This window comes from Gavialis gangeticus, unplaced genomic scaffold (assembly GCF_001723915.1).
Source record: "Gavialis gangeticus isolate Ggan-Ray unplaced genomic scaffold, GavGan_comp1, whole genome shotgun sequence".
NCBI classification, from domain to species: domain Eukaryota; kingdom Metazoa; phylum Chordata; order Crocodylia; family Gavialidae; genus Gavialis; species Gavialis gangeticus.
Genome location: NW_017729025.1, coordinates 16,585,530 through 16,606,950, shown reverse-complemented (window position 1 = coordinate 16,606,950; position 21,421 = coordinate 16,585,530). Strand labels below are relative to the sequence as shown.

Below are 21,421 nucleotides of genomic sequence, written 5' to 3'. Positions count from 1 at the left end.
ACCAACTCTTTTTTTTTTTTTTAAAGTGTATTTAACTTTGTCTTCCTGAAGTAGAGATCAAGTAAAAGGTAGTATGATCAGATCTTTCCAAGGATTTCTCACTTCATGCCTACACTTTTTTTTTTTTTTTAAGGAGCCTTCAAACAATGTACTTTTAGGAGTATCAGTTTGCAGTGGCTGTGGTTGTTTTGTAGACCTTGAAAACCTCTGCCTCATTGTACTCTGCTCTTCTACAGCAAGGACAACAGCAAAACCACAATAGATCCTCTTTTTGAGAGAGTGTAATAACAGCAGTTCCTCTGTGTTAGTTTCTTCTTGGGTATATATAAGTTTCCCTACCTCCTTTTTCCTAATATTCAAGCAGGTGTTCATTTTGTCCCTGCTTGCAACCTACATTCTGACTGTACCATGGTATTATTCACTTCTAAACTCCAGAGATGTAATTTTGTGTGATGTTTTGATGAGAAAGACAGTGACCCTATGTTGAAGTGTATGTATTTTGACTAGAAAAGAAAGGTGGACAGGGGAAAGGGGGTGGGAAATAAGAATGATTAAACTACATTTTTATATAATGAGCAAGTTATACAAGTTCTGACCCTTGACTAGTGACTGAAGTTAGGATAAGTGAATGAGTAGAGAGCAAAAAAGTCCCAGCCTAGTGAAGTTCTTAACCATATACTTAACTTTTAAGAGCGTAAGTATTTCCAGTGCTGTCAGTAAAGTTGTGCTGTTTTGGTTTAGGACTTCAATCACTGGTGGAATGCAGAGGAATGATTTTGAGGATGATTTGGAAGGAAGAAAGTGGCGGATACTAGGAGTCTTATCCAAACCCTGGTGAACTCAGTTGAAAGTATTCCTATTGCCTTTTTTGTGCTTTGCATTCAGACCCGTGATGCATGTGAAAAGAGATGTTTTAAGTGAAAGGAGCAGTGTGCAAATAAGGGAATCAGGAAATGTGTAGTGAGATGTAAAGAAAGCAGCTTGCTATGAATTGTGTGTAGAGCGCAGAGGTGAGGTGGCGAACCATGGAGCTGTGATGTAGATTTGTAGCTCGTTATTGCTCATCCTTGTTAAAGAACAGTAGTCCTCAACCTTCCCATCCCACAGGCCAGATGAGTGTCATGGGGGCTGGTCTGTTGTTGGCAGCTGGAGAGTGGAAATGAATGCTGCCACCATTCCCCCGCTGCCAAATTTTTGGATTTGTGGGAGTCTTGTGGGTCAGGTGACATGGCTTTACAGGCTGGATCCAGCCTTTGGACTGGGGGTTGAGTTCCCCATTACAGAATAATTACTTATGTTTTCAAATTCTAATACAGTCTTCTATTTGCTTTTCCCCCCCAGTATCCTCTTATATATGGGCTGATATTTGCAGTCTGCTGGTGTTCTCTGGTGTGCTTCAGTCGAATTTACATGGGCATGCATTCAATCCTGGTAAGAGAACTGTGGCAAGTTAAGGCTATTTTACAAAATGACAACACTGTACTACTTTTTATGCTTCCTGCTTAAGGCAATGATATATGTGTGGATTCAAGGGGATTTCTAGCATCTGATAACTGTGTATTGATCTAATTCAACAAAATTGTTACATAACTTCTTAGAAAATAGAAAAACTGCAGAATCAACAAAGATTTACCTAGTAACTATATAAAAGTATATAGGAAAAAGAGTCCTTTACAACTCTGTAAAGTGCTGTGGGCATTAATTAACAAAAACCAGGCTAATTAACTGTTATCTAACCTTATCAGGAAAGCTCCTCATAGAATTCCATTTTGCTGCCTGTAGTTGTTTCATCCATCACTGCACAAAGATCAGTAGGCTTGGCTGCTTTGAACCAATCACATGAATCAAAATGTTCATAGTCTTGTAACTTAAGTAATTCATTTTGCAACATAGGATCATTATTAACATCTGTTGCAATAATACTAAGATAACAAGGGTCAGGTGGCCTCAGTCCATCTTTGTATAAAGATGCTATAAAGGTAGACCTCACCCAAAAATTCAGCTATTATAAAATGCAGATGGAGGAGACAAATGGGGAGAGGATACTGTGAATGATCAGGTTTATTACAAGATGTGTAGGAGTGTTTTTTTCCTTAGAATTTCGACTACCATTTAAAATGTTTCTTTCCAACAGGATCTTTAAACAGCTGCTATTTGGGTATGGATTATAAAAACATTGTTACTTGTGTTGCATAGCCTGAAGGGGGATAAACTATGCTGAGCTATGTTGAAATTGCCTTTAGTGTTGGTGAACAGAATAATTAAAGTGTAACGTGAAATCTGTGTTATTAATTGAATCTTCCCTTTTAAACTGAAAGGAAGTGAAAATCAATATTGAATGAGAAATGACAAAATAAGTACAGAAAGTAGTAACGCTTTAATTTCTGTATTTTACAGTACTCTTCAAAATTTCAAGACTTAGACATATGTAAAGGTCTCATTCATATCTGTACCAGTGCAGACACTATTTGCTCCAACTGTCTTGATGCTTTGCCCATGCTAGTTCTGTGAGTTAATGATAAGGCTTGCATGGATCAAAAAATACTAATAATTTTATTTCATTCTAGATGGTATACTAATACAGCAGAAAGGCTAAAACTTATAGTTTCTAAACTGGCAATTAGCAATAAGATTGTGTATAAATGGTAAGACAGACATTGTGCCCCAGAGCTTAAATGTTTGAACTTCATGAGGCAAAAAGGAAGAAAATTCCAAGTTATACTCTACAGAAAGAAACCTGCATAACTAGAGAGCACAGTACTTAGTTTAGTCACTGCTTCATTTTCCTTGTCCTTGTTCATATTGAGCCTCATGTTCGTTACTGCCTCCTCTCCACTGCAGTTTTCCTCTTTGTTCTTGTTTACAATTCTTTCTCTCTTTAGCTGTGTGTATAAAAGAAAAGTGCTGGTGAAAGTTCTGGAGTCCCTCCCTTCATCTCCTTGATCCTGCATCTCCTAAAATGGGAGTTTCTTTGGCCAGACTCTCCCGTTGACATCAGAGATCGATCTCTGGTCCCTTTCACCAGATGATACAGAAATGCATGCAGCTTGTGGGGAGTGCTGCCAAGTATCCAAGCCATAAAGAACTTAATGAGCAAAAAATGAACACCCAGGAGAGGTTCATTTTTTGCTCATAAAGGTTTCTGATTCAGACAGCAGTTCATGGGACATGGATATAACATGTTCTGTGCATGGGAGACTAAAATTTGAGAGAACTACAAAAGTAAAAACCTTCATGTATAGACATAGCATCAACAAAGTAGGTTGTTGCCTACAAAAGCTTATGCCTCTGAACCAATTAGTCTCTAAAGTGCCATGCTGCCCTACTTTCTGCCTAACTCCAAACTAACACAGCTAGCCCCCTTCCCTGCCCCCTTCGTCCTGGAAGGTGATTAACGATTGTAAGACCAGAAGAGATCATTGTACAGCTGTTTAATCCTACCTACTCTATGAAAGAGATCAAAAGACATATGGAAATTAATGAACTAGAACATACCTTATAGAAATCTGGTTTGATTTAAAAATCATCATGTGAATAGCGAATTGCTCTAATTTCTGCTGAGTAATTCCACTGGCTGGTTGTCATCACTGTTAAAAAATGTATGCAAGTTTACAGTCTGAATTGTCTAGCTTCAGCTTCCAGTGATCTGCTTATACCTTTTGTCTGCTAGACTATATTATTAGATTATGAGCTCTGTGTTATCAAATTTTGGTTTCCCATGTGAGTACTTGAAGGTGGTGATTAGCTTACTACATTTTCATAAGCTAAGTAGATAGAGTTCTTTGGGCATGTCGCAGTGAGATGCTTACTGCAGAGCTGCTTAATTAGCTGTGCAGTAAAACATCACCTCTGCACATGTGTGGTGCTATTAAGACAGAGTAAACTAATTGGACAAATTGGAGAGAGTCCAGCGGAAGGCAACAAAAATGGTGAGGGGGCTGGGGGACATGACTTATAAGGAAAGACTGAGGAAACTGGGCTTATTTATTCCAGAGGAGAGAAGACTGAGGGGGGATTTTATAGCAGCCTTCAACTATCTAAAGGGAGGTTTGAAAGAGGATGGAGCTGGATTGTTCTCAGTGGTGGCAGGTGACAGAACAACTGTCAACTTGCAGCCAGGGAAGTTTAGGCTGGATATTAGGAAAAATATTCTCACTAGGAGGGTAGTAAAACGCTGGGGACAGGTTACCCAGAGAGGTGGTGGAAGCTCCATCCTTGGAGGTTTTCAAAACCCGGCTAGACCGCTTTGGCTGGGATGATGTAGTTGGGGCTGGTCCTGCTTTGAGCAGGGGGTTGGACTAGATGTGACCTCCTGAGGTCCCTTCCAACCCTAACTTTCTATGGTTCTAATTAACTCTGTCCCAGGGTAGTACTTGTAAATACAGGTATTGTTCTGCAGCAGAGTTCTTTACTTCACAGCAACGCATACATGTTGCTGACAGGGTTGGCTGGGGCCTGAGCATGCTTGGCAGCTAGCCCCACACTGGAACACCATCATGCACCAGCCAGCCAAGAGCAACCCTGGGCTGGCAGGCTGACACCCCCTGTCCTCCTTCCCCCTGGGCTCCCTGCTAGCTGGGGCTGCTCTGACCTGGCTCAACATGTTGCAGTCCCAGGTGCGTGTTCAAATGGCATGCCTGGAAGCAATAAATTCCAGCATATGTGCTGGAGTTTATCGCTTCTCTTTGATAACGTGTGTAGATGTGCCCCTTGAGTCTTTAAATCTAAGGTATGTTTTCCAGTCATTTTTGTGGCTCTTCTCTGAACCCTCTCCAATTTTTCAACATCTATGAGTTGGAGACAAAGCATGCATGCTGTGGCTGCTAGAGAAGATTTTTTGAGCAGAGAAGCTGCTTGTTTCTAGCTCAAGTACGGGTTTCTATTTTGGTCCTACAGCATGAAAGCCATGTACTCTCAATTTGATGAAACAGTTGTAGAACTGAGCATCACTGGTATTCCACAGCATTGCAGCCTGGGCTGCCTTACTTAACTTCTGTATAATGACTTTACGTTCTCTGTGAACAAGGGAAGTGATGCAACAGAAGTCTGCAGAACTTCCAGGCTTTGAAGACATGAAGCAACATAATGCCAGAATCTGCAGACATCTTAACATCACTTATATAAAAAGGCAGCCTGTCTACTGTAAGAGAATAAAGTGGACACTTGAGTTCTGGCATAGTGTATATAAGAGAGACTTTTCTAAGAACAGTGTAGTCTCTGGTTACAGCCCTGGGGAAGTGCAGTTTTTAAGTGTTGAGAAAAGCAGACTCCAAATTGTATTTGCCTAAAGAAGGCATTGGCACCTGTCGATGCCAGTATCTTTCAGATAAACTATGTTGTTAGTCCCCTTTGCCAATAATGTAACTAGCATAGCCCCAAAAGTAAGAGTGGTGCATGGCATCAAGAACTGGATGATATATACCAATTATACTAGTGGATATTAAACTGGTTTAGCAAAGTAAGATGATGCACAGTCCTAAATCAGTATAACTTAGGCAGATCCAGCATACGAGTACCTCAGAGTCAGGTGAAATGATAGTGGTATAGGATACATTGGTATAAGTGTTGTCTGTCTACATCCTCATACTGCCATAATCAAATGGTTAGCCACATATAATCTCACAGTGCATAGTGGCCTTTCCATGGGTTGGCCACTTTGGCCCCCACTTCTCTATTATTTCAGGATCAGAGACAACATGTGTGACCTGTCCAAATATGAAAGAGATGCAAAAGGATTTTGCTGCTGTCTTGTGCTGGACCCATCCTCCTTCAAACTTTATATCTGTTGATGATCAGGTAGATGCCTGTCCAAAACAGACAGTGTCATGTGCGTCATCAACATTGGATTGCCTCCTAGAGCATGGGGTTGAGCTGCATGTGAAGGAAGCAGACTGGCCAAAACCTGGCAACAAGCAATCTGATAGGTATGTCAAAGACGCAGCCACAGATGGTTGCTGAGCTTGTAGCAATGCATAGATGGAAGAGGAAGATGGGGTGGAGATGCAGAGCAACTATTTCCCTGGGTGAAGTGGAGAACTGAAACTGCTGAAGATTGGAAGATAATAGAGCATTATCAAGAACAGAGCATCTCTTGGGTTAAGTGGGCTCCCAGTGCACTGGCAGGGTAGACTGAGCACTGCAAGGCAGATCTTTGCTGCATGATAATAATGTTTACTAGTAGAAAGAAATGCAGTAGTGATCCTTTGCCAGTAGACGGTGCCTGGAGGCAAGTTTCCTATTACCTCACTCCTGGTCTTTCAATGGTAGCCCCCCCTGTACATTCCAACCAGCCCTTGATTTTTTTCTGTCCTTTATCTGCCTACCTACCACCTTCCGGGAAACGGGGTGGACTGCCTAGTTCTTAGTGGTATCTATTGAACCCAGTTTCTGGGAGTACAGCCAAAGATTAGCACACTGGTTCCTGCATTTCTGTCCCGCAAAGATGCTTCATCTTGGGAGATCTCCCTTAATCCTTTGAGCACACATGGTGGTCCTGTACTACATTGGAGGTCCTTGGTCCCCTAGAACCTACCCCAAAGGAAAAAAAATGCTAAAATGTTGCCTGGCAATAGTCCTGGGTTCACATATCCTGTCCAGTTTGACCTATCTTTGTCCTTGTTCCTGTAATTACGATGTAAAGGTACTTTAGTTCCCTTGTTCAATAATTAACGCACTTTGTTTCATTTTGTTTTTTAAAAGAAAACAGCTGTTTAACACAACAAATCATTGTCTCTTCCATTTCTTTAAACAATTACAACTTCAGCCTTTTCTCATGCTCCACTCCCTGCATTCTACTCTTGGTAAAAGTGGTTTCATATTTTCATAGGAGCTAGGGTCAGGAGGGACTTGAACAGATCATCTAGCTTGACCCCCTGCCACAAGGCAGGGATGAATTCTGGGTTCACAAGACCCCAGACAGGTTATCATCTAACCTTCCTTCAAATGTAGCTCAACCTCCTCTTGAATTTGCCCAAGGTAGGGGCGAGGACCACTTCCCTGGGAAGCTGGTTCCAGATTTTGGCCACCCTAACTGTAAAATATTGCCTTCTGATCTCTAACCTAAACTTGTTCTCCATCAGCTTATTACCATTGTTCCTTATCACCCCAGGTGGTGCTGGGGAGAATTTGCTGTTGATCGCCCCTGATGAGTTTGTAGGCGGCCACCAGGTCCCCCCTCAGCCTCCTCATTCTGAGGCTGAACAGGTTCAGGTCCCTCAGTCTCTCCTCGTAGGGCCTGTCCTGCTGCCCTCTCACCAAGCAGGTGGCCCTCCTCTGAACCCTCTCCAAGCTGGCCACATCCCTCTTGAAGTGCAGCGCCCAGTACTGGGCGCAGTACTCCAACTGTGGCCTGACCACTGTTGCATAGAGGGGGAGTATCACCTCTCTGGACTGGCTTGAGATGCATCATCAGATGCATGACAAAGTATGGCTGGCCTTGCTGGCTGCAGTCTGGCATTGGCGGCTCATGTTCACCTTGGAGTCAGTAATGAATCCAAGATCCCGGTCCACCTCTGTGCTTTCAAGCGGGGAACTCCCCAGCCTGTATGTATGCTGTGGATTCCTTCTCCCCTGGTGCAGCACCCTGCATTTGTCTACGTTGAACCCTATCCTATTCTCATCTGCCCACTTTTGTAGTCTGTCTAAATCTATTTGCAGCTTCTCTCTCCCTTCAAGTGTGTCCACCTCACCCCACATCTGAGTGTCATCAGCAAGGTCATCCAAGGCATCATTCACAATGCTTCCCTGACAGTTGTGGTTCTTAATAGCAAATGGCAATCTTCTGTCATACATTAGTGAATGCCATTCAGCCTCTCAGGCCCTGTCTACATGTTATGTTTAATGTTTTGATTAATGTGTTTAATCACAGCATCAGTGGCAAGGGTGCTACATGTACATTCAATTTAAGGCACCATAAAATGGGAAATAAGACATAAAATAATATATTGGAAAATTCTTATGGCTGGTTTATAACCTGGGCTGCAGTCAGGGGCTGGGTCAGGGTCAGTAACTAGCTCATTGTCAGCCCTGGCTCCAGGACTGCACCAGGTCTGGTTTGAGATCCCAGTGCACTTTTAGGGCCAGAGCTCACAATCAGCTGATTGCTGGCCCTGGCCCCAGACTTATGAGTGCCCAACTTTCAACTTGTCAGTGCCGAAGGAGCCTGGGGTCATGATTCCAGACCCCATCCACTGGCAAATATCACTGAATAATAGAAAAGTAGGGCTGGAAGGGACCTCAAGAGGTCTTCTAGTCCAACCCGTTGCCTGAAGCAGGATCATCCCTATCCAAACTGCCCTAAGAAAAATCCTTATCTAGCCTGTTACTAGAACTACACAGGTGACCCCATCTCACAACCACAAGACATAACATCCTGACCTGCCACAAGTAAATCAGGGGGACAACAATGGATGTGAAGATGATGGGGAGACTAGGGAGGAAGTGATCACACAGTGTGATAGAATTCGTGATCAGAGAAAGCAAGAGGTCAGCAGAACTAAGGGCTCCTATACACATGCAGGGAGCCAGCCAGCGCTTTGGAGCGGACTCATTTGAGTCAGTTGGAGCCCGGAAATAAACATGCTCCAGCAGACTCTGGCATTACATGTATTAGCACCCCTGCACTGAAAAATGGTAGCAGGGCGTTTTGAATTAGTTAGTTTAGAAGGTGCAACTTTGCTCTGCCTTCTGTCTGAATAAATACTGGTAATGCTCCACTCTGTATAAATTCACCTGATTGTTTGGTTTTTTTGGGCAATTCATTTTCCTAATCATCATTTTTACAAGGGAGTGGTCTCAATCAATCTTACCCCCTAAATTTCTAATACCTGTGAGTCTTGAATTAGTAATTTAGGAGGCTGTAAACCTGTCTCTGATTACACATTTATGGCAGTGAATGGTCTATGAGGAAACATGATATTCTTCACAATCATATGTTTAGGTGTGGCAAAACTAATTAATCTCATTGCGTGATTCTCATTTTCTATAGCTCTAATGCAGCTATGGTCATCTTCCTTTCCTGCTTGAGAATTTCAATCACTTAGGCCACACTTTGGAAGACAATTGTATATGTGATAAAAGATGTGATCTGTGAGGAACTGTTTCATTTATTAGTTCCTTTTTTTTTTTTAATTACTCAACTGTGTTACTGTTTATCTGATTCATACCTGACAGTATATACCAGGGGTGTCCAACCTTTTTGAATGTGGGGCTGGATCATGAACTTTTTATCACCCAGTGGGCCAGCAAGCCATAGTCAAACACCCTCTGTCCTGGGCCAGAGAGACCCTGCCTGTGCAGCCCCACTGCACCTGCCTGTTACTTCAAGGTTCATGGTAGCTGCTGGTGGGCAGGGGCAAGAGGGACCCATTCTGCATCCAGTCAGCTACTGCCCCAGAGACTGAAGGGGAGAAATAAATAGCTCCACATCCCCATCCCCTGAGCAGCAGAACCCCACAAGCCGGCACTGCCCGAGGGGGGCCGGAGAGAGGTGGCCGCTACACCGCAGCTGCTCACCTGCATGGCCCCACTCACCGTGGTGCCTGGCCGCCCACGCACGCAGCGTTGTAATCCCAGATCGTGGAGTCCAGCAGACACCGGTTCCTGCTGCCTCGCCCCACAGAGGTCACACCAGGACCCTGCCTGCCAATGCCCCCCCAGGGCTGCTCTGCCAACTGCCTCCGCCATGCACCCTGCCCTGTTCCTGCCCCACAGCTGCCAAGCCTGGCGGGTCCCCGGAGGCAGGTGGGATGCCGGGGGCAAGGGGCCGAGCTGGAGAGAAGTGAGAGCAGGTGCTGTCCCCAGCTTGTCCTGTCAGGCGTGGCTGGGGCAGCCCTGCACCACGCAGCCCTTGGGATGGCGGCGGCAGGACCTGGCTCATGTGACGAGCCCGGCTCCCGGGGGGTGAGCAGCTCCTCTCCCCTCCCCCATCCCGAACGAGGGACCTCAGGCATCAGAAAATGGCTTGGTTGGCTGTGTGTTGGACAAGCCTGGTACATACAGTGGGTTTTACCCTTTTTGCAGACGGTTAGGGGGAGGGTACAAATGTCAGAACCCTGCAACTTCAGATGGGGCTTAAGACCACTTGATTGACGGCTGCCTCCAAAAGCTCTGCTTTCAAAGGCTTGTACGTAGATAATGTACAATAATACCATTTCACTATATGCATGAAAATCTTTTTGCTGTTGGTCAAGACTGAAGCAAATTGGATTGAGTTGCTGCCAAAGTTTTTATGTTTAACACCAATATTTTCAAATTACATAGTTATATTCTCTTGCAGGGTTCTTAGTAGAGGATTAAAGTGTACATATTCAAGAAACAATATTGCTGCTACTAAGACTCTTTTTAACATGAGAACATTCATATCCATGAAAAGATAGTAGTTCAAAGAAGTGAGTATATAGCAGTGTTCTAGCTGACATCTGAAGGACTCCATTCTGTTAAACTACCTTACTGCTGAAGAACTGATATTTGCCATACTTGTCCCTGATGTAGAATTGATGGTGTACTCCGTATTTGTCTAGCTACTGCTGTGTACCTGTTTCATTTTTCTTTAAATGTAAACCTAAGTATCATTTTTTGTATGGCAGTCTGAGTTATCATTTCTCAGCCATTTCACACTTAAGAGTGAGAGATGCTTTATTAATATTCAGAAGGGCTCTTGTAGGCTAATTTTGCACAACGATTGAAAAGAAAAAAAAGTCATAACTATTCAAAAGCAGAGTTCCTGCATCTCAGAGACAATCCATAAAAGAATGAAGATTATTATCAAAAATGTTTTGTTAAACCACAGTAGAGTTCTTATTTTTCTTTTAAGATAAGCAGAGGTAGAAATTATTCTCCTTTCTTGAAGCATTGCTTGCTTAGGGAAAAGCCGTCTGGTTTGTACCATAATTTGGTAATGCCATAATAATCTGTACATACTAAAGCCCTTCTGCAGAATCTTAGATTTCTTATACAGTGCGTTACTAAGGGAGCAGGTACAGTCCCTTTACCTACAGCTAAACCAAAACTAGATTGTGAAAGGGGAAATGTAAGGAAATGCCAAAAATCTGGCAATGTATTTAGCATGGAATAACTCAAATTCTTTATATGTTAATCTCATTTACAATAAGAAATAAATGTTTGAAATAACTATTTAAGAATTAAATCTGAAATGCAGTACAATACTATACGTTATACTAAACTACTGTATTCTTTTTATGTCCTTTCCACAGGATGTTATTGTTGGATTTCTGTATGCTATTCTGATCTTGGTTGTCTTCCATCCAGCTGTGGACCTGATTGATAACTTCAACTTAACTTACAAATATGCGCCCCTTATTATCATCAGTCTTCATTTAGCCTTGGGGATTTTTTCCTTTACTCTTGACACATGGAGCACATCACGAGGAGATACTGCTCAGATTCTGGGCTGCGGTGCAGGAGTTGCATGTGGCTCTCATATTAATTACGTGTTGGGTCTAACAGTAGATCCTTCCCCAGATGCATTGCCTTTAGCTTTTTCCCCTTTCACTGTGACTTTGTTTGGAAAAGCCATATTGCGGTTATTGATTGGAGTAGTGTGTCTGTTGTTAACAAAAATAGCGATGAAAAAAGTCACCATCCCGTTGGCCTGCAAATTGTTCTGCATCCCGTGTGATAACATACGACAAGCAAGGCAGCGCATGGAGGTTGAACTTCCCTATCGTTATATTACTTACGGAATGGTTGGATTTTCTCTCATGTTTTTTGTTCCTTGTCTGTTTCTTTTGATTGGTCTATCTTGATGCAGACTTGATAACTTGATGTGGGAAGAAGGGAGTAGTTGCTTATTAATGTAAGAAAAAGTGCACTAGTTTGCGGAGGGCAGACTTGGGAGCTTTGCTTTAGCAGGGTATTCTCTTAAACAGCAATAAATGATAGGCAGTGCATTTAAAGGAAATTGCACGTCTCTTATAATGTTGGGTCAAAACCCAAATATCAGTTCCTTGGGAAAAGCTGTGCTCCATAAATGCGATGTCTAGTCTTATTGCTGTACTGGGGAGGTGGGGAAAGAAGGGGTAGGGAGATAGAGAGTTGTGTGCGTGAGGGGGTGAGACTGTGTTTGTGTGCATATCTGATGCACATCATTCTGTGCCTGTATGTTTTTGACATGTTGACGACAAGTGAGTCTGACAGCTGATCTGAAAGCTCCATTTATGCTCTGATTTTTCATTTCATAATAACTTATTTGCATTATTGGACCACAAGTTGCTCTAATGAAACATCTTATTTGCTTTCCTCTATCCTTCCCAAATCCCACCTCCAGGTGTTTAACCCAGCAAATATTTCTAACGGACCAAATTTAGTGATACTGGTTTTTAAAATCTGAAATTTCCTTCAATACCTTCTAAAGTGTGAAATGCTTAAGTTGGCATTGGTTCTAAATGATAAAATTCAGGTACTGTACTTAATGGCTTAATTGTGCCTTTCTGTTGCTAAATTAAGACATGCCATATATACTGTGATAAGATAAAATTAGCTGTCATATTATAACTCCTAATTAGGAAAATATTTTTAAATACAGATGTCCACGTACTAAAATGATTAAAGTTAACCACAGCTCACAATTTAGTCTGTGTTTAAAATTGAATAGATGGAATGAGCTGAGCAATGAATTACTAAGATGGACAGGTTGTGAATGGGTAATTCCCTTTTGTAGGTATTTTTTATGTGCATTGTAAGTTACTGGTAGAGGATATATTTTTCTGCAAATTCTTTAATAGTTTATACAGTAGACAGAGATGTCCTATAGGAAAAGAGTTAAAAATTATAAATAACAATGCTCACTCTAAGAAGAAATGGCCTCATTTATATTATTATTCCAAATTAGTTTAAAGGAGACACCATTTTTAGTGGTATACTTAAACTCTCTTATCTTGGCTTCAGAAAAAAAAACCTAGGAAAATTATGTAGACCTTTATGCACAAACATCATATACTGTATTTAAAATGTGTTAATTGTTTCTACCTAGTTTTTCAGCGGCCAGAAGACAAAATATGTAATGATCCGAAGAAATGTCTTGGTAATTATTGTATAGTAGAAAACAAAAACAAACATGGTCAATACATGTATGCTTGTTCGTCCTTTATCTGGTATCATTAAAATAGCAATGCACTTTTTAATTGGGTCACGTCCCCTTCCCTTTGATAAATAAGATACAATACTTGGAATATATAATTCTCTGTATAATATCTGTGGTTTGACCTTTCACTTTGTCTGCATGACTGAGTTAACATGTCATCTAAGCAATGTTCCCATATGTCAAGACGTGCTGTTGTCATATTGCAGCATTCTGACAATATGTGGATTTCTTGTTCCATATCTGTATTTGTTTAAAAGCTTTCTGTTCTAGCTAAGCTACTTGCTACTGGTAATTTATCATTTCTTAAAAAAATAACTTGGAATCAGAACCTCTGTATGTGAGAAATGAACTCTAGATTCTGTTAATATATAAAATAACCAAATTGATGTGCTGTCTCTTTCCCATTAGAGCAGTCACTTTTTTATGGTACACTGATATTTGAAGATGTGAAAATAAAACTGCTTAAGGTGCATTTGGAATGCACTGATGGTTATGAATGTATTCCACAGAGTTGGTAGTGTGTTAAACCACTAACTTTTTTTAAAAAACAGTTTAGGGTTTCTTCTAGTTTTCAAGAAATTTCGTTAGCTTGTTTCAGAACTCATTTACAATTTTTTGTCTGTTCCTTTGTTACAGTTTAATGCTGAATATACAGTAGAAAGAAAATTAATTTCCAAGTTTTAGCAGGAAGGGTTTCACACTTGTATGGTTCTGCACTTACACATGGAGGTTGAACAAATAACTGCAGAGAACATACAGAAGGCCTTTTTTTTTAAAGCCCTGAGCAGATGATCTAGTTCATGTAATGTTGGTCTGATAAATGGTAGAAATGACATTTTGTAGGACTTCCATTTTGAATTCAGGGTTTCATTTCTTTAACTAGACTGGCCTTACTCCTCTAATAAAAAATGTTTAAATGGAAGTACAAAAGGGCAGATGTATAAGAGCCAACGTCCCAAGTAAAAATTTGCAGTCATGGTTTACATCATGAGATTGTTAAAGCTGTGTTTTATAGCACTTGTGCACTACCATGCCATGAATGCAAAAGAGAACTTATTGAGGAAGCTCAGTGTAGAGGACATATGCAGTCACAGCTTCCAAAAGACTAGGAAAGATTGCACTGTGGCTTATTCTGCTGTTACTCTATAGAATTTTTATATTTTTGTATTCTCCATTTGGTAGTTTCAGCATGTCATGTCCCATGCACAGTGTAGTTTAGTCTTCTGGAAAAATGTACATCACAACGTTAATTTATGCAGCACTTTCACAACTTGTTTCTAGAACATAGCTATTTTTTTCAATTTAATGTAAATTCCAATTTTTTAAAATCTTTCTTTCATGCTTTTAAGGGGTTTAGAATATAAAGCAGTTGAACAAAAGATGACCTGCAGTGTGAATGCTGTGTGGGAAGAGAGGCAGAAATACAAAGATTTAACAAAAAATGTTTTGTTTTGTGGCTATGCATGTTTTCATAAAGGTATATTTTTAAATCTGGTAATAAATACTTAAGCACTTTCATTGGCCTGAACTATTCTATCAGTTGCTAGAGTTGAACATAAAAAATAAAGACTTATAAATGTACACATAAGCTGGTACCAAACTATTTATATAGACAAAGTATAATACATCTAATGTAGCTTTAAAATGGTAGTTGTTTAGCAGTCTTCTTAGAAGGGTAGTGCACTTGAAAGACCCGGAGGAACTTGTGTGAGGACTTGATTTATTCAAACATAACCATGCTAGCAAATGTTTTAATTCTGTGTAGCTTATTCCTAAAAGGAGAAATAGTATTTCTTCAGAAAAGCAGGTCTGCATCCATTATTAAAATTTATTACATTTGACTTGCGTGTTTGGTTATTGTATGCAATTTTAATACAATTGAAAATAATGGTAGTGATCTGTTTTTCATAAAACCAGAGAGACTACTGTTGATTCTTGTGTCTGCCTTAAAGCATGGGAGCAGATTGATTTTTTTTTTTTTTTTCTAAATGTCTCTTAAATAGGACTATTGCTTTATAAAGTGTACTCAATTTATTTCTTTGAAAAGGTTTCATGTTTACAGTGTAACTACTACCTTTGCTTGTCTTAAAATTAGTTTTGAACTTTTTCTTTTATGCAGTCATGTTTAAGGCTCTCAAGCCTCTGATCATATTTGCCTTATTAATTGACTTGCAGATTAAAAAAAAAAGCTATCTTAACAGTAAATTGGCATACCAAAGTAATTTGCATTGTGGTTCTTTACTTGGACCTTTTCTTTGGGAATAGGTTTAGCTTTTTTCCCCTGAAAACAGGAAAGATGTATTTTTAGTGATTGTATCTCTAACTTTACTTTGTCTACCATAACAGTGTTAATTGTCCAGATTTTTAGAAGTTATCCTGCCTTCTTTTTTGTATTATTTTAAAAGTTGCTTCTATATTTTTGTCCTTGGTGTATTTTTTTTGTTTTTGCCCAGAGAGTGTCCTGTAACATTTGTAAACTAATGCAAAAACTCTATAACTATGAAAAGATTGTCATTTTGAACTTGTAAATATCTAAGGGCTGTTAGTGGTTCAAGTTCACGAGACCAAGCCTTGCATGTTGCAAGTAAATACACTTGTTTTGCTTAAAGTTGTTTTCTATTTTAGTATTTGCATTCTAAATACAGTAAGAAACAAGATTTTTATGACAAATATGTAAGGTATTGATATTAAATGTGAGAGGATGTAGCTGTCCAGAACCTATTAATTTTGTTGGGAGTTTTGCATCCAATTCCCTACATACTGTGCTGAAAGTGTACCTTTAAGGGCACGCCCCTGCTCTGATGTGCGGACAAGCATTGCTGTATGTAAAGTGAAGTGGCTAACTGTCGGTTACAAAAATAATATATTTGTTTTTTGACATTAGGTGATTGCTGTTTATAGGATAATTTTTTGTGCTCAGTCCAGTTGAACAACTGTCTTTTTAAAAATTGCTTAGGTCTGAAGATTTGTCTTTAATATTTGAATGAGTATTTTTACTTGCAAAACTGCACTGAAGCATTTCCTTCTTTCATACTGTCGTCATGCTGAGTGACAAGCACAAGATCCCAGACTATATAATGAATTCCCAGATGGACTTAAAACATTTTGAAGCTTACTGCACTCTAGTTAGTCCTCAATTTTATTTTTAATATTGGAATGTTAAGGTGTTATGCACCCATTGAAATGTTCTAGAAGTAACTTGCAAGAAATTTTGAAAGGAATTTTGTCTTTCTTACAGCCATGCATGCCATTCAGAAGGTACCACTTCATTATTCAGAAACAGCCGGAGAGCTTAATTGGTTACCGTTGTGGTTGCCACAAATAGCTGAACCTATTAGGAACTTGCTTTATGAACTTGCCTTATTAATTTGATTTATGACTTTTACCATTTCAGAAAATTATCATCAATTCTTTCTTTATAATAGTACTACTTGAATGAAGAGGAAAGAGGCAAGACAGCTTAATTTGAAAATAAAATTAGATTTGTATAAATGATGACATACTTATGAACTACTTCATGTAAATTGCAAATAGTACAGGCTGCAATTCTTAAAATATTTTAAACTTCTTAAATATTTTAAAATGCATCTGTACTGGTCAGTAGCTGCAAATTTGTATTGTAGCTACAATGCAGTCATTCAGTAATGGTTACAAAATATAAATTTGTCTCAATATTATTCAGTATCCATTGTAACAATGATAGACTCTGTGGGGACACACAAGTTACAAATAAAGTATTTCAAATGCAATAAAGGTGTTTGTAAGAATGACAGCAGAGAAAAGTTTTCATGAGAGAGAATCTACAGATACATGTGAAAAGCAGCTTACTGAGACTAATTGATAGCAAACTGTTGTTTGTTTTATAGTATAAGTATGGCCTAATCAATGATTCTTTCTTTGAAAATGGAGAACACAATATTTAAGAATAGGATAAAATTACTTTCAAGCAGTGTACTGTCAAGTGCAAATCAGGGCCTTGTCAGCTTTAAGAGACTGAGTTAATACTTAAGTACTGGGGGCTTAAGTTCTGCTGCTGTTTTTATTTTTGCTTTGGTGTTCATTAAACTTTCAACAGTTTTCGTGCTAATAAAACATCAAGTTTCAACTAGATTATATCACCTAAAGCAGCACAATTGAAAAAGATAGATTAAGGAACTGAACTTAAAATGGTCTAATAAATAATCTCTAAAACAGATTTTGAACTAAATTTGACATGCATGGTTGTGGTGCCCCAAATTGGCCTACTGATTTTTGGTACACTAGAGCTGAAATGGGAATTTTATAAAATAAGTTAATTATTTGTGTCATCTTTCATGCACAGTTTTCTTCTGTTAATAAGTTTGCTAATGAAAGCAAATACTCATAAAATGTTTTATGGTGTTCTTCCTTCTGTATAGCTGTCAGCAAAGTATCTTTCAATAAACAATAGTATATTTTTAAGCTGCTGCCATCCTCTCAATCTTGAAGATAACTTTCTTTTTTTTAAAAAAAAGAATTTGCTAGCATATGTCCATAGTAATTTACAGGATTACATACATAATGGTTACAGTATGATAATGTACAACTTGACCTTTAAAAATTAAAAAAAGTTCAGATATGTTAGTTGCATTATGGTTAATGCTTTTGCACCCACTATACACATTCTGCAGTCATCAGAACTAATATTTAAGCTTTAACTGATAATGGAAATATTTAATTATATTTACGGTGACTGGATAATAAACTGCTGTTGGATTCAAATATGTCTTATTGTTTCTATTCTTCCTGCGCCAGAGGACAAATGTAATTTGAATGTGTAATGTAAAGGGTAAAAGTGGGAGGAGATATCAAGAGGGGTCCTGTAAGGTTAAGTACAGACAGTCAAAAAGCCCAAAGCTGAATTGATTGTCTTTGCAGGTTAGTTTAAGCTGCACAGATTAAATTGAAACAAAAGTGAACAGACATTTACCTTTGATTCCAGAAATGCAGCCACATGCCTGCAGTAGCTCAGGCCAGAAGCCAGGGGGCACTAGAGCACAGGTCTCTGGCACATAGCTGGCATGGGCTGTATGTTCACTTTGTCTTCCCGCTGCCCCTGAGGTCTCTGGATTTGCAGTCCACAATCACAGCAGCAGGACTCTGCAGAACTGCTTATTACTTCCTCTTCCTGCTTCCAGGTGCCTCTGGGATTTGTAGTCCACAGTCACAGCCAGCAGTAAGTTTGAGCTGGGGAAAGGGTGTTCAACCCCCCTCCTGGCCCCAGACACTAGCTGGTGTTTGCGTGGGGGGAGGGGGGACAGCCCCCTCCCTCCTCCATAGACTGGGCTGAATCCTCAGCTGGGATTGCTCCCCCTACCCCTTTGTCAGCCAGCCCTTACTGCCCCAGGTAGGGAGCATAGGGGTAGGGCCAGCCCTGCTCTCTGGAGCAGATGACACAGTCCAGCCCAGGGCTGCAAAACATGCTGGGATGCTGGAGGACTCTGATTTAAGTTAAACCAGGAAGGGATCTGGGACAGAAGTTTCATAAACCAGTTTGACTCAAATCAGTTAAGGCTGATACTACATTCAAGCAGATTTATCTTAAACCAGTTTCAGCTGTTTATGTGCACTGAGCTTCTGTTCTGTTACAGGTGTAAACCAGTTTCTGATCACTTAAACTGGTTTATGTGTAACTTCTGGCCCCTAGCCAAGGAGTCTATCCTGGGTCTAGTATCACTCAATATCATCTTCATTAATGATTTGGATGATGGGATCAAGAGCACACTCCAAAAATTTATGGATGACACCATGTTAGGTAGAATTGTGGAGACTCTGGAGGGCAGGCATAGGATCCTGGATAGGCTGGAAGTGGTCCACAATCAAGGAGATTGAATGGGATGGAATAACTATGTACAAATACAGATCGGGGAATAACTGGCTGTGTTACAGTACTTCAGAGAAGGACCTGGGGGTTATGGTAAACCATAAGATGAATACAAGCCAACAGTATGCTTTTTGTTGCTTAAAAAAAAAAAGCAAAAGCAACAGCATCCTGGGTTGTATTAACAGGAGTGTCACTTGCAAATCAAAGGACATGATTCTTCTGCTCTATTCAGCACTGGAGAGGCCTTGCCTGGAGTATTGTACCCAGTTTTGGGCCCCATACTTTGAGAAATATGTGAACATTTTGGACAAATTCCAGCACAAGGCAAGAAAAATGATTAGGGGCCTGCGAGATGAGACTTATTAAGAGGCTGAAAGGATTAGTGTTATTTAGCCTGGAGAAGAGAAGACTGAGGGGGGGATTTGATAAGCCTTCAAATATCTGAAGGGCTATTAGAGGATGGAAATGGGCTTTTCTCTGCAACTGTTGGTGGCCAGGACTAGCTTCAGCTGTAGCAGAGAAAATTTAGGCTGGAGATTAGGAGGAACTTTCTGATTATGAGTAGTCTAGCATTGGAACAGGCTACCTAGAGAAGCTGTAGAATCTCCATGCTTGGAAACTTTCAAAATCAAGTTAGACACTTGGCTGGGATGGTATAGTCATGGCTGATCCTGTCTTGAGCAGCGAGCTGGATTAGATCTCATTCCAGCTCTATTTTCCTGAGATTCTAAGTTAACTTTAAAAAAAGTCCTCTCTATTAAGATATTAAACTGTGTTAGTAGTTGGAGTTGCACAGCAGGTGGTGGCATATGATGAAGAAGCAGTACACAAGGTGATGCAAGCAAGGGCAAGCAATAAAAGGCTGTCTTCATTCTGTGTGTGTGTGTTGCCCGAGGTGTCTACCAAACCTGCCTACTCATGTTTGGATTGGTTCATGAAGGGTGGCAACCCAGCTCTCACTTTGGAGGAGCTAGAACTTGTACCCTATTCCTTTTTGTGTATGATTTGTGAGCCTGAAGTAAAAATATGAAAAGTATAATAAGGACTACATAAAAAAGAAAGTGCATTGTGGGGCTGTACACACATTCAGAGTCCCCTGGTTGGTGCTCTATATGGAATCGCTGCAAAGGCGCATTCTCCAGTTAGAGGGCAATAGGGGGCTGCTCCTTTGTTCTACCTTCCCCCCAGGACAACCTCTTAGTAGGTGCATCCACACATGCAAGCACGTGCGCTTGCAGCAGCTCAAATAGAAGCAGTGCAAATTTGAGCCGGGGCTTTTTGCATCAGCGCATGTGCTCGGACATGCACTTTGTTGTGGAGCAAATTGTGCCACTAGGGGCAAAATAACCCTGCCTGGCTTCTCCCGGATCTTCAGCCATGGGGAGCTAGAGCCTGGGGCCAGCACCTGTGCTGTCCCCAGCAGTATAAAAAGCTGCCCTGTCCTGGCCCCAGCAGTATAAAAAGCCACCCTGGCAAGTCGCTCAGGGCTAGTAGCTCTGAGGAGCTTCTGGGGCCAGCCAGTTGATACCTGTGGACGCTACCCCTTGTGCCAGCTGGACTGCTGCAGCAGCCCTGAGAGTTCCCTGCACCCTCTACCCGCTGCAGCAGTCTGGCAGTGGGGGCTGCTGCCTGGCTATGACCTGCTGCACACCTGCAGACCCAGATGGGGACTGCACAGCCAGTAGATGCATCTGTCTCTCTCGGCCAGCTGCTAGTGGACTGTGGTTGCAGGGTTGGCGTTTGTGTGGCACTACTGTCATGTGTGCCCCCTGCCTGGCCATCTGGGCAGCTGTCTCCTGGAAGATGTTCCGGGTGTGGTGGCCTGCTTTGAATGGTCAAAGCATGTCCTCCTAGGTCCATTTTTCCAGGAGTTCAGCCACAGCCAGCTGGGTCCAAGGTGTCAGCTCTGAGCAGGCAGGGTGCTGCCACTGGCCTCCCTAGCAGGAATTCCAGTGTTCCCTATTGGAAAAATCCCTGATAAAAAAAAAATCCCAAAATCACTCTCTCAAATACCCCCAAATCCATGTTCCTCTACAAGTAAAACAAAAGACCACTATAAAGAGAGAGTGAGACAGAGACAGCGATCGGTTGGGCAATGTTTTATTGACATATCTACAGTGTTAAAGCAAATCTCTCATCATAATAATAAAGTGAACTCTAAATACAGGTTTCATGAATTCATGAATACATATTTTGCTGCCCTCCCACAGGGTGATGGCCCCCACACAAGGGGTTGGTCCCACACACAAGGGTTACAGCCCCCCAACATGGCGTTCAGCCCCCTAGGCAAAGGGTTCAGCCCCCCCAAAAGGGGTTCAGAGCCACAACAGGGGGTTCAGTACTATCACAAGAGGTATGATGCCCCAACAGGGGGTTCATCCCCCACAAAAGGGGTATGGCCCCCCAACAGGGGCCAAATGCCCATGCAGGGGCTGCCACCCCCCCTGCAAGGCCCATATGCCCCACTCCAGGCCCCC

The 21,421-nt window shown here is 41.0% G+C and overlaps 1 protein-coding gene across 1 annotated transcript in view; it reads left to right on the top strand.

The window, feature by feature from the left end:
- Positions 1–17,581, top strand: part of SGPP1 (sphingosine-1-phosphate phosphatase 1) — a 64,066-nt gene extending 46,485 nt beyond the window's left edge. The window contains exons 3-4 of the mRNA XM_019519891.1: positions 1,342–1,431; positions 11,214–17,581. Of these exons, the coding sequence (XP_019375436.1) occupies positions 1,342–1,431; positions 11,214–11,765 (642 nt within the window). The 3' untranslated portion in view covers positions 11,766–17,581. The remainder of the gene's footprint in view (positions 1–1,341; positions 1,432–11,213) is intronic.
- The last annotated feature ends 3,840 nt before the right edge of the window (positions 17,582–21,421 follow it).